The sequence below is a fragment of the Corythoichthys intestinalis genome, chromosome 5, assembly GCF_030265065.1.
Source record: "Corythoichthys intestinalis isolate RoL2023-P3 chromosome 5, ASM3026506v1, whole genome shotgun sequence".
Classification (NCBI taxonomy): domain Eukaryota; kingdom Metazoa; phylum Chordata; class Actinopteri; order Syngnathiformes; family Syngnathidae; genus Corythoichthys; species Corythoichthys intestinalis.
This window is the reverse complement of record NC_080399.1, coordinates 28083196-28095019: the sequence shown is the minus strand read 5'-3', so window position 1 is coordinate 28095019 and position 11824 is coordinate 28083196. Positions and strand designations below refer to the sequence as shown.

At 38.0% G+C, this 11824-nt stretch overlaps 1 protein-coding gene across 5 annotated transcripts; it reads left to right on the top strand.

The window, feature by feature from the left end:
* Window positions 1–451: 451 nt before the first annotated feature.
* Window positions 452–11516, top strand: LOC130916596 (tripartite motif-containing protein 66-like). 5 transcript variants are annotated; one of them, XM_057837450.1, is made up of 10 exons: window positions 452–610; window positions 692–784; window positions 868–959; window positions 1331–1475; window positions 1538–1588; window positions 5502–5770; window positions 5841–5943; window positions 6023–6097; window positions 6174–6326; window positions 11181–11516. In XM_057837450.1, exons 3-10 carry the CDS (start codon window positions 877–879, stop codon window positions 11382–11384), a joined length of 1083 nt encoding a protein of 360 aa, XP_057693433.1. In that variant the 5' UTR covers window positions 452–610; window positions 692–784; window positions 868–876; the 3' UTR covers window positions 11385–11516. The 5 variants fall into 5 exon arrangements, with proteins under 5 accessions (XP_057693433.1, XP_057693430.1, XP_057693432.1 ...); XM_057837447.1 differs by having other exon boundaries at window positions 1328–1475; XM_057837449.1 differs by having other exon boundaries at window positions 864–959.
* The last annotated feature ends 308 nt before the right edge of the window (window positions 11517–11824 follow it).

The following is an 11824-nucleotide window of genomic DNA, read 5'->3' as shown; positions in this document are numbered from 1 at the left end:
CTACTTAAAAATACGTATTTTCCACTCTAATTTGGAAATAAACGCTTTAAAAACCAAACTATGGGATTTTCTGCTTTTTTTTTTTCCACATTCTGTCTCTCATGGTTGAGGTTTACCCATGTTGACAATTACAGGCCTCTCTAATCTTTTCAAGTAGGAGAACTTGCACAATTGGTGGTTGACTAAATACTTATTTGCCCCACTGTACTTATTCTTTCCCCCTCTGTCATTGCCTGCATACTATCTTCATCAAAATATGAAAACCTATAAATGTTTGGGTGGTTTTAGTTCAAGCAGACAGTTTTTTCATCTGTGATTTTAACAAAGATCAGATCACAGTTGATGTTGATTTTATGCAGAAATGTGAGAAATTCCAAAAGGTTAAGATTCTTTTTCACACCACTGTATATGCCCCACAATTGGCTGGCAGCCTGTCCAAGGTGGAACCTGCTGATATAAACTCTTGTATCCCATGACCCTGAAGAGGACATGCTCGATAGAGGATGAGTACATGGATGTTATCCAGAAACAAAATGTTGTCACAACATCCCATTGGGGTGGGGCTTGAAATAGTCCATGTACTCACCATGGTTGTTACCCTGAGGGACAGGTAAAGGCCTCATTAAGGAGACGTTCACCTGAAAGGGATTTTAGGTGTCATCCAATCAAATCCTTCTATATTTGTCCCCAGTGACATTTGGTTTTAAACAACATTGTTCCTGTCATTAACACCCCATCTTGTATCTGGGAAAACTCAGCAGTCTCTTGCAGTCATCATAACCAGGTAAGATGTATTTTGCATGATAATTTTATTCTTTTTAATTATTGTACCCACTGATTTTATTGTTATGTTTTTGCTCAAGATAGCTCATCACTATGGACAAAGTGGAACAAACAGGCAGAATTTCTCCATTCAGGAAAAAAAAATACATTACGGGAAATTTTCCCAACAACATAAGGTGAAATAAGATCTGTTCTATTTAATACGCATACGCAATCGAAATGTGCACATCTCACATAAATAAACCTAAAAGTCCTGTTTTTTTCTGTACTGTGAATTTGTTTGTTTAATGACCGCATGGCCAACTGCCATGGAAAAGCTTAGTTAACCTCGCTGATTGTTAACGTTTTTGAAATTGATATTTTATATCAAGGCAATGTTGGCATTCTGAAGATGTTGCTGTAATGAAAGTATCTATTTCCATTCATACAGAAGAGAAATCTAATTCTATACTATGTGGGGCAGCTAACTTATACCAGTTTATTACTTAGTGTGCAGACCAATATTTACTAAGCTCACCTCGCCTTGCTTTTCTGGCCACCCAAGCAGGATCCGACCAGAAGACAAGAAAATTCTGGATAATTCCTGCAAAGCCGTAGTGAGACTTGAGCGTCTGAACCTGGTGTCTCTGGTGCGACATCTATGCCAAAACCAAGCGGAGTTCTCCGAAGAATGCTTGGATTGTTCTTGGCGGGTATGAAAATGAAGCATGATAAAAATAATAATGATGATTGTTTACTGTGGTTTTATTCATAGGATGACATCAACCAAAATGCATCCAACATTGTGGCGGTCCAAGAGACAGAGGTGGGGTACTTTTGTCAGACTTCTTGCAAATTTTGCCTTGACGTTTTTGTTTTTGAAAGAAGAGATATTTTTTGGAATATTGTTCTCAAACATTTTACAGCAAATACAACCTCAAAGAGTACTTCGCACTCCGAGAACCACTATTGGGTCCAACATTAACATGTGGTGGTGTAGTAGGCCTAATTGTGCAAAAAACGGAGAGAAGTTTGTTATTTTCTTATTAACACTGCAGACTGCACTTGTAGATATTAAAACAAATACCCGTATTTTTCGGACCATAAATCGCAGTTTTTTTCATAGTTCGGCTAGGGGTGCGACTTATACTCTGGAGCGATTTATGTCTAAGTATTTACACATTATTATATCATTTCACATGTTTATTTGGGTGTTTTGGAGTGACACTGATGGTTTGGTAACTTGTTAGCATGGTTTTTATGCTATAGTTATTAGAGCTGGGAATCTTTGGGCACCTAACGATTCGATTACGATTATGATTCAGAGGCTCCGATTCGATTATAAAACGATTATTGATGCACCCCCCCTCCTTTTTTTTTTTTTTTTTTTTTTTTAATGTTTTGTACATTAGTTCCAAAATTGTTCAAAAATACTCTCAGGCTAAAGCAAACTACTATTTCAGTATCAAGTTAACATATAGCAGTAAACAAATATGCAAAAATAACAGTAAATAAAAAACTCCAGTCCCCATTCTTTATCAGCAGCTTTAAACTACATTCAATTAATTTAATGTTGTGAATCAACAATTAAAGTTGTTATAATTGCTCCCGTTATTCCATAATTTCCCTTTTGTCTACTTTCGACATGTGAAAGTTTTAAAACTATTTTAAAGATAGATTCAAGTCAATATTTTACCGATTTAGGAGTATTTTAGATAAGGTTAGGTTTTCTTGGAAAGTTCGCTACAACAGCCTTGCAGGGAAGTGTACTGCTTTAAGATGGCGGCCGTTTACTAATGCCCTCATCTAGCTTTTTGTAGATGTGCTGGTAACGCTACCGAATCTATATTGCATCTAGTCCTACCATAATACCTACCATAACATTATGTGGATGTACTTTGTAGCAGCTTTTCGGCAGCAGTCAGGTATGTTGTTGTGTTTTTTGATCTCGTGGCATGAGTTGAGCTAGAGCCGTAAGTTGAGCATTGGCATTACCCGAGGGGCCGGGTAATGAGAAGCATGATGTTTAGCTACTCTCGCTCCGTTCTTCCTCATTGCGTCCCGAAGACCGCGCGGCGTGCTGAGTGTGTTGTACTTCCGCTTTACTTGGCATATTTCAATAATCGGAATTTGGATGTTTGTGAATCATTCTCGAATCTTCCACGGCCGAATCGCGAATAATCTAAGAATCGGAAATTTTGCACACCTCTAAAAGTTATCTGAATAACTCTTATTAGCTCTGTTACGTTAACACACCGGCGACGTTCACATTTCGTTGTTCATGCATCATGTAACGTGATCCTACAGTACACTTATTCAGCATGTTTTTTTTTTTTTTTTTAAGTTGCTTTTCAAGATGACGTATCAGTTTTATGTGTTGGATTTTATCAAGTAAATGTCCCCCAAAAATGCGACTTATACTCCGGTGCGACTTACCGTATTGGCCCGAATATAAGACGGTGTTTTTTGCATTGAAATAAGATTGAAAAAGAGGGGGTCTTATATTCGCGGTCTAGACATTATACCCATTCACGATGCTAGATGGCGCCAGATATCATTGAAGCGATGTTCTGTCATGACATCTCAGCTACTCTCAAGTTAACCAGTTTGCATTATTTTATTGCAATGTTTTTCCTTATTCAGATTTGTTTGTTTGTTTTGTTTTGGTTGTTGAGACAACCTTGTTGTTATATAGGGCTATACAAATAAAATTAAATTGTTTCATGACTACAGTTACAGTTAGACTTCACTTTGATGGTTAATGCAGTTATTGCAATTTTGTTGTTTTATCACAATAGATTGGTTTATTTACATTTCAAAAACCAGAAGCCATTCATTTGCGAATGTGATTGCACTTTAGTTTACATAAATGTTCAGATACCAAGATTTGAATGAGGCAAAATAACATGCTTTTTCTCTCTCAAATATATTGTTATAATCATTTGTTTCGGAAGTACTGTAATTATTTTCTGTATAAAAATTAATTTGGTGTTCAAAAAGTCTTTTTTCAAACTTGAGTCTTGAAAAAGAGGGGGTCGTCTTATAATCAGGGCTGTCTTATATTCGGGCCAATACGGTATATGTTTTTTTTTCCCCTCTTCATTGCACATTTTTGGGCTGGTGCGACTTTTACTAATGGGCGACTTATAGTCCGAAAAATACGGTACATGAAATTGTAATGTACCTGAGGATTGAGTTGAATGGCATTACACCCAGAAGCTGCTTTTAAATATTTGAAAAGAAACAGTTCTTAAACATTAAATGTAACCAGAGGTGGGTTGTAATGCGTTACATGTACTCCGTTACATTTACTCGAGTAACTTTTTGAGAAAAATGTACTTCTAAGAGTAGTTATACTTAGTCATACTTTTTACTTTTACTTGAGTAGATTTGTGAAGAAAAAAAAAACGCTACTTTGGGCTACACAAGTCGTTACATTTTTCCTCTATTTTCTACAAATTAGATTTATTATTTTTTTCCCAGAGATGCCAAGAGTAACTGGGCAAATTCACCAATGAGACGTCACAACAATAATCACATGACTCCATCAAACCAATCGGACGCAAGCTTCTTTGATCATGCCAGACTATTCAATCACATTACGACATAGAGCATTGCCCTCAACATGACTCAAAAGCGTGGATTTAAACCTTTCTCCCAGTTTTTATTTGGCACCAATTGCCCACGGAGAACCGGAGACATGATCCTTTTAATTTCATGATAGTAATTATGAAGGAACTATTGAAACTAATGTGGTTATGTAATGGGTTATTGTCCAGTCACATCGCTCAGTGTATGAAGGGCCTTAAGATTTGTGACTTGCAAATATGAGGCTGACTCCCACTCTGCCTTTAGGACAGCACAACAACCTCCTGTGTATAGCAGGGGTGCTCACAATTTTTTGCTCCAAGATCTACTTTGCAAGAAGACAACCTCCCACTATCTACCATTTTTTTTAGAGGCGCCGAGCAGCAAAATATGTTGCAAGCTACGAGCTTGTTAGCTTTGCTGCACTTAGAGTTGTTGTTTGAGCATGCACACTTGCACAGTGACCTATGTATGGGCAAAAATAAATAAAATTCAGACATCATTAAACTGGCTGCCGTTTGTATCAATCCAGTGATGGGATGAACAAAATGCTTATGTATATACTTTTTAAATTATTATTATTAGTTTTTAAATTCAATACAATTCAACTTTATTTGTATAACATCGTATAGCGCCTACATAGTGCAGTGGCAATATTGCGCATCAAACCATGATTAATCCTTATGGTTCCAAGCCTTTTTTTGAGGAGGGGGGGGCTGCCTACAAAGCTCAGCAGCAATATTCTACAACAAAACATACTGTAGTAAAGCATTTTATGGCCTTTAAAAAAAAAAAAAAAAGACATGATCTACCTACACTAGCGTTGCGATTGACCGGTGAATTGCGATTGACATAATGAGCACCCCTGCTGTATAGCGGAACGTTGTCCTAACGCAGGGGTATCCAACTCCGGTCCTCGAGAGACCCTATCCAGCTTGTTTTCCATGTCTCCCTCCTCCAACACACCTGACTCAAATAATCAGGATTGTTATCAGGCTCCTGCAGCACTTGCTGATGAGATCTGGTGCGTTAAAGGAGGGAGACATGGAAAACAAGCTGGATAGGGGCTCTCGAGGACCGGGATTTGGATACCCTTGTCCTAACGGCTCTCCAAAGCTGGATCTACCGTATGTTTTGTTCATTCCCGGAAGGCTGAGCCAGACACCTTCTTCTTGGATCCCGACCGGAGGCTGATCACTGTGCTTCAGCCGCAGCCAGAAGATCTGATATACTATTCCAAATGTGAAGAACCATTTCCAACCCGGGAAGGGGTCCAAAACTGCACAGGCGAGCGTCAGGAGATGGAAAGTGAAGACTTCTGTGCAGTGTGTCTGAATGGAGGAGATTTGCTGTGCTGTGATCTTTGTCCCAAGGTTTACCACTTGGCCTGTCACCTTCCTTCGCTGCTCAGCCTTCCAACGTATGTAGCTAAAAACAATTTTGCTAAGAATTGATGAAAGCCTCTAAAGTACAGATCTGCTGTCCTGTAGGGGTGATTGGGCATGTAGTTTGTGCAGGACTGATAATCCAGGCAGGCTCTCCCACTGCGAAAAAGTCGATGCACCCTACGCTCTGTCTGACTGTGACCAGGGGGTAACGCTTCCACTGTTGTACTGTACTTTATTTAGCTTCCTTTCAAGGTGGAAATTGAACTTCCAATTTATTTCCACAGAGATGTGAGAAGTTAACATTACTGCTGTACGTTCACCCCCAAAGCGCTCCTTTCCATGAGCCTGTTAGCCACCTGGTCAGTAGCGTTAACTGTCCCCAGCATTGACGTGCATTTTTCCTGATGTTGAAGTGTTCTGCTGGATGTGCTTCAGGTGAAGAACTACTACCAGGTGATTAGGAGGCCAGTGGACCTGTCGCTGATCCGCAGGAAGCTGGATAAGAGCAACACTCTACACTATTTCATGCCAGAGCACTTTGTCCACGATGTCCTGCTTATGCTCAAGAACTGTGCTACCTTCAACTATGTAAGTCCATGTTCGGAATGCTAAAGTATTGCCGTGATTATGTTAATGTATCGCACTGTAAATATAATACGTTGTCTTTACTTAAAAAAATAAAAAGAAAGCTAACCTGCCATAGAACATGTATTTTACTTAAATTAATTAGATGCAATATACTCAATTATTTCAAATTTTAAGGACTCAAATTAGTCTTAATAATTGAATTAGGAGTAAATTGTTTATTTTGAGTCTGCAGTACTCAAATTAACCTGAATGAATTAGATAAAAGTAATTTATTTATTGTGAGCTTCCAGTACTGGAGTGATACCTCAGTCAGCTTTAGTGCTGCTCATTTATCATTTTTCTTTTACCTGAAATAATTCTACGATACAAAACAGCACATGCTAATTTAATTAATAACAGATTTTCAACAGTAATGACCCTACCCCCAAATAACTGGAGAACACTTAATGGATTAATTTAGGGGAGTTAAACTATTTGAAAACGCCCAACAATGCATTTAAGACACAAGAGACATTGGCTCTTGACATGCTGCTAAATGTATTGTTAATGCTTGGTGTGAAATGAACAATCAGTAGTATAACCAGAGCTCTCTTCAACACCTTTACTTAAGTTACTTTACATCAATTTGGTAAGTAAATACTGTGGCGAGCGATTTGGAGAAGAATGGCAGAGACTGGATTTTTTTTTTCTAACAGTTACCTGTTCCCCTTACACTGCACGACCCCAAGAAATAACACACTTTATTAAACAGAACACACATGACATAACAACAACAATCATTACACTCAGTTTTGGTTACCACAAATACCCATCATCCATTGCAGTGGAACAAATATATAAGTTGCTACATAAGTATAATATTTACCTACCAAATCAATGTGAAGTAAGCAAAGTAAGTGAAGGTGCTGAAGAGAGTTCACCGAGGACTTGTGCGGGAATGTTTTGGTGTCAGAAAATCGTGAAATAGACGAGGCAGATCTGCGCATGTCTGAAAGAACGCCCAAAGAACACTGGGTACAAAAAAATATTTTTTTTCTAATTTGACTTAACTGAGATACATCAAGTTAGGCATTTTTACAGCCCCAAATGACTACTTATTTATTAAAAGTTAGTGTTTACAACAGGCTGATAAAAATTGAGTTTGTTTCACTTATCATATTTAGATTAATTTGTTTATTAGCGTTTACAGCATGGGAGGGGCTGGCAGAGAATGATTGCTGCCAGCCCTCCCAGTCTGAATGGATTGGACGTCTATCAACGTCAGTGGCAGAGTATTAGTAAAAGAATCGTTGAATAACAGTTAAAAAAAAACAGACAAAATAATATACAGTATATATATACACACAGTATATATACACAGTATATGTACAGTATGTATACAGTATATACGTATATATATACAGTGGGGTAAATAAGTATTTAGTCAACCACTAATTGTACAAGTTCTCCCACTTGAAAATATTAGAGAGGCCTGTAATTGTCAACATGGGTAAATCTCAACCATGAGAGACAGAATATGGACAAAAAACCACAGAAAATCACATTGTTTGATTTTTAAAGAATTTATTCGCACATTATGGTGGAAAATAAGTATTTGGTCAATACCAAAAGTTCATCTATTAAAGTTCATTCTGGAGTCGCCTAGCCAGTCTCCAGATCTCAACCCCAGAGAAAATCTGTGGAGGGAGTTGGAAGTCCGTGTTGCCCAACGACAGCCCCAAAACATCACTGCTCTAGAGGAGATCTGCATGGAGGAATGGGGCAAAATACCAGCAACAGTGTGTGAAAAGCTTGTGAAGAGTTACAGAAAACATTTGGCCACCGTTATTGCCAACAAAGGGTACATAACAAAGTATTGAGATGAACTTTTGGTATTGACCAAATACTTATTGTCCACCATGATTTGCAAATAAATTCTTTAAAAATCAAACAATGTGAGTTTCTGGGGTCTTTTTCCACATTCTTATCCATGTTGACAATTACAGGCCTCTCTAATATTTTCAAGTGGGAGAACTTGCACAATTAGTGGTTGACTAAATACTTATTTGCCCCACTGTATGTATGTATTAGAGGAGTTCCAAAAAATCGATTATTACATGCATTGCGATTTGACATGTGATGATTCGATTACGATTCATAAAGGTTCAAAAACGATGATTTTCACTCATAACTTATAACAGCTGCTCGTAGCGGAATGAAATTCAAGACACGTCTGCCGCCCGGACACCGTTAACGGACGCACGCATGTTATGATGGATGCTCCCAGTTACTGGGAGACAGATGTAATCCTTTTTAAAGACTGAAAAATAAATTTGTGTATGAGACAGGCAGGAACAGAAGTTATTTTTTAGAGCGAGAGGGGAAGAGAGAGAGTTCATTGCGCCTTGCCTTTCAGATGTCCAGCAGTAGTTTTAAGGCATTTCAATTGAAAAATGTCCTGAGTGTGTTGCTAAGACCTGTGTGCGTCTATAAGAGGTGAGTACACGAACCCTCTAGTACTGTTTAGCCTTTATTGTTGTTGTTTATGAGATGTTAATAGTTAGCGCCGAGCGCTAATCTAATTAGATAATTCGATAACATGTATTTCAAATGCAGAACATGTAAAACCATGCTAAGTACAGCGGTAACACCACAAACATGCAAAATAGTACAGAAATCTGTTGTTGCAAGTGCTGCCTGGGAACCGACAGAAGTGTGTGCGCGTGGGCGGACAGGGAGTGAAGAAAGTGCGCGCGCTGTAATGAGTGTGTGTGTGGTGGGTTTTTTAAAAAAAAATTTATGCGTTCGGCAATAAACGCCACAAGTTAAAAGTGATCAAGAGCAGTTGTGATTTCTACCTGTCACTCCAAGACTTACACAAGGGAGGTAACATTGTGAAACAAAGTATATTGGTTAAAAGAAGTCTTATTTCTAAAGAAACTTTGTTTGTCTCCAGAAAATGTGGAATTCATTCCACCAGTGTAAAATTTTATTGTTTTGTTGAGAGAAATATGTACTCCCTTTAAAATGGTTGGAAAAGCGCTATACTAGTATAACACCATTTACAATTTTTGCACTTTCTTGTTAATAAAAAAATATGTTCTATGGGCATGTTTCCATCTTTCCTGTTGAATCACAAGGATATTTTAAATAAATAATGGACATAAATTTGTTTGGCTACTTTATTAATCAGTAATGCACGATGCATCGATAATCGTGATAATCGCAATAACCGTGATCATCGTCAATACCGTGATCATTGTTAAAAAATCGAATCGTAGCACCTTGAATCGTAACCGAATCGAATCGTGGGGTGCCTAAGACGGCATACCTCTAATTTGTATATATATATTTAAAAAATAAAATAAATATGCAAAAATTATTACAAGGGTCTTTCCAGAACCGGAGGACATTAAACGTCCCACGCTTCAGGTTTTTCAATAATCCACATACAAAATACTGAAATTTGCTGTTTTTGAGTGAACTTAATTGCCCTGAGACCAAATTAAAACAAATAAATGAATAAAGCAAAAAGAATGTTTGAAAATAGTTTTTGTTACCTGCATCCCTAGATTTAGGAAGATAATCTAGATTCCAAATAAATTTTGTAATTGAGTTTCCCTTGATCTGTTAGGTGAGCTAATCAATCCTTGATAATTTACTACCTATTATTGATGAATAAAAAACAAAACCAGAAATTTAATGAAATGAGATTTTAGGGCAGTGTTGTTAATAACGGCGTTACAATATAACGGCGTTACTAACGGCGTTATTTTTTTCAGTAGTGGGTAATTTAATTAATTACTTTTCTCATCGTGGCAACGCCGTTACCGTTACTGAGGACGGAAAGGCATGCGTTACTATGCGTTACTATACTGGTTGAAAAGTCTGAGGGAGACGGACTCACCGAGACGACAGAGCAGAGCAGGAGTGGGGAGAGGCAAGAAAGTTGTGACGCCGAGCAGACGCAATGCTAGGTAGCTCCAATAATACATGTTGTAGCCGATAGCCTACAAACTACGCCCGCATGTTATGGTAGATATGGTAGACATGGTAGATATCACATGTACTGTATATAGATATAACTAGATGCAAAATGACAGACATTGCACTAAATGCGTTAGTAGACAGCCGCCATCTTGAAGCAGTATACTTTTTAGGACGGCTCTGTTGTAGAGAACCTTCCTAGCGAACCTAAGTAACTTTTTATATAAAATACTTCTAAATCGGCAAAATCTTGACTTGAATCTATCTTTAAATGATGAAACAGTTTTAAAACTTTCATATGTCGAAAGTAGAGAGAAGGGAACTAATGCAATAATGGGAGCAATTCTAACAACTTTTAACAGTTGATCCAGGGTAAAGAGTAAATTAGGGTAAAGAATTGGGCTCGGGCCAATTGTACCAAAAACCTTCACAAAAAACTTCACATAGTGTGGCCAGTGTTTTTTTTTGTTTTTTTTTGAGGGAAAAAAAAAAGAAGTAATTATAACCAATTACTTTGCCAAGTAACTAATTACTCTTACATTCAGGTAATTGAGTTACTAACGCAATTACTTTTTGGGAGAAGTAATTTGTAACTATAATTAATTACTTTTTTTCAGTAAGATTAACAACACTGTTTTAGGGCATATTTTTCAAGAATTTTGAAGCCCAAATGTCCTCCAGTTCCGGAATAACTCAGAGTGTAAGATAATATTGACACAAAACCAGAAGGATAAATGCAGAAGGGACTTTCAAGGACACATATCAGCTCTTATTAAGTCTTCCAGAGCAAAATCTTTAAAAGTGAAGTAATTAGGGCCTCATTAGCAGTGTGATGTTGAAGTCACATAAATGAAACAGGCTCTCTGACCCCAGCTGTTCTGCCCGCAGCCAGACTCGGAGGTTGCCCGGGCCGGTCGAAACCTGGAGGTGTTTTTCCTGAGCAAACTGAGGGAGATCTTCCCCGACAGGAGGTTCCCGTCGGCCTGCCGCGACAGGATGGAGCGAGCTCGCCTGTGGTGGCGCCGTGAGGAAGAGGAGGGTGGAAGAAGGAGGAAGAGATGCTTTCTCACTGGCAAAAAATCTAAACGTTAGGAAGATTGATAACCAATAAAATTAACATTGCTTCTAACATACAAGTAAGATCACTTGTCACAAATAGAGACAAAATAGACATTCTGGTAGAGAAAATGCACTGATAAGGCCAATCTGTAAACTTTGGATTTCAGATCAGAGAAGGAGATGAAGAGGGAGTGAGCGCGGGGCTTTTAGGGGTCTTGTGGATCACATTTGAGGAAGTTGAACTAGAGATCTTTTTTTATCTTCACTGCCTTAACTGTTTTTTATTCCATCCAGTAAACATCTCTCTCACGTTTCTTCCTGTCCTGGAATGTTTTCTCATGTCAGAACATCAAAAGAACGAGTTCATCAAATGAATGATGATAAAGAGTTACATGTGATATTTATGAAAATGCTGACTTCTCTCCCTCCCATGTCATTCAGGAGCACACTCCCGCTCATTTCCTCTCAAAGCG

Excerpts from the sequence above, each read along its gene's own strand:
- LOC130916596 (XM_057837447.1), top strand. The coding sequence starts at position 877 with ATGGACAAAGTGGAACAAACAGGCAGAATTTCTCCATTCAGGAAAAAA. Across the intron at positions 5,944-6,022 it reads TGTCTGACTGTGACCAGGGG|AGATGTGAGAAGTTAACATT; the intron begins GTAACGCTTCCA and ends TTATTTCCACAG. Across the intron at positions 6,327-11,180 it reads ACTGTGCTACCTTCAACTAT|CCAGACTCGGAGGTTGCCCG; the intron begins GTAAGTCCATGT and ends TTCTGCCCGCAG.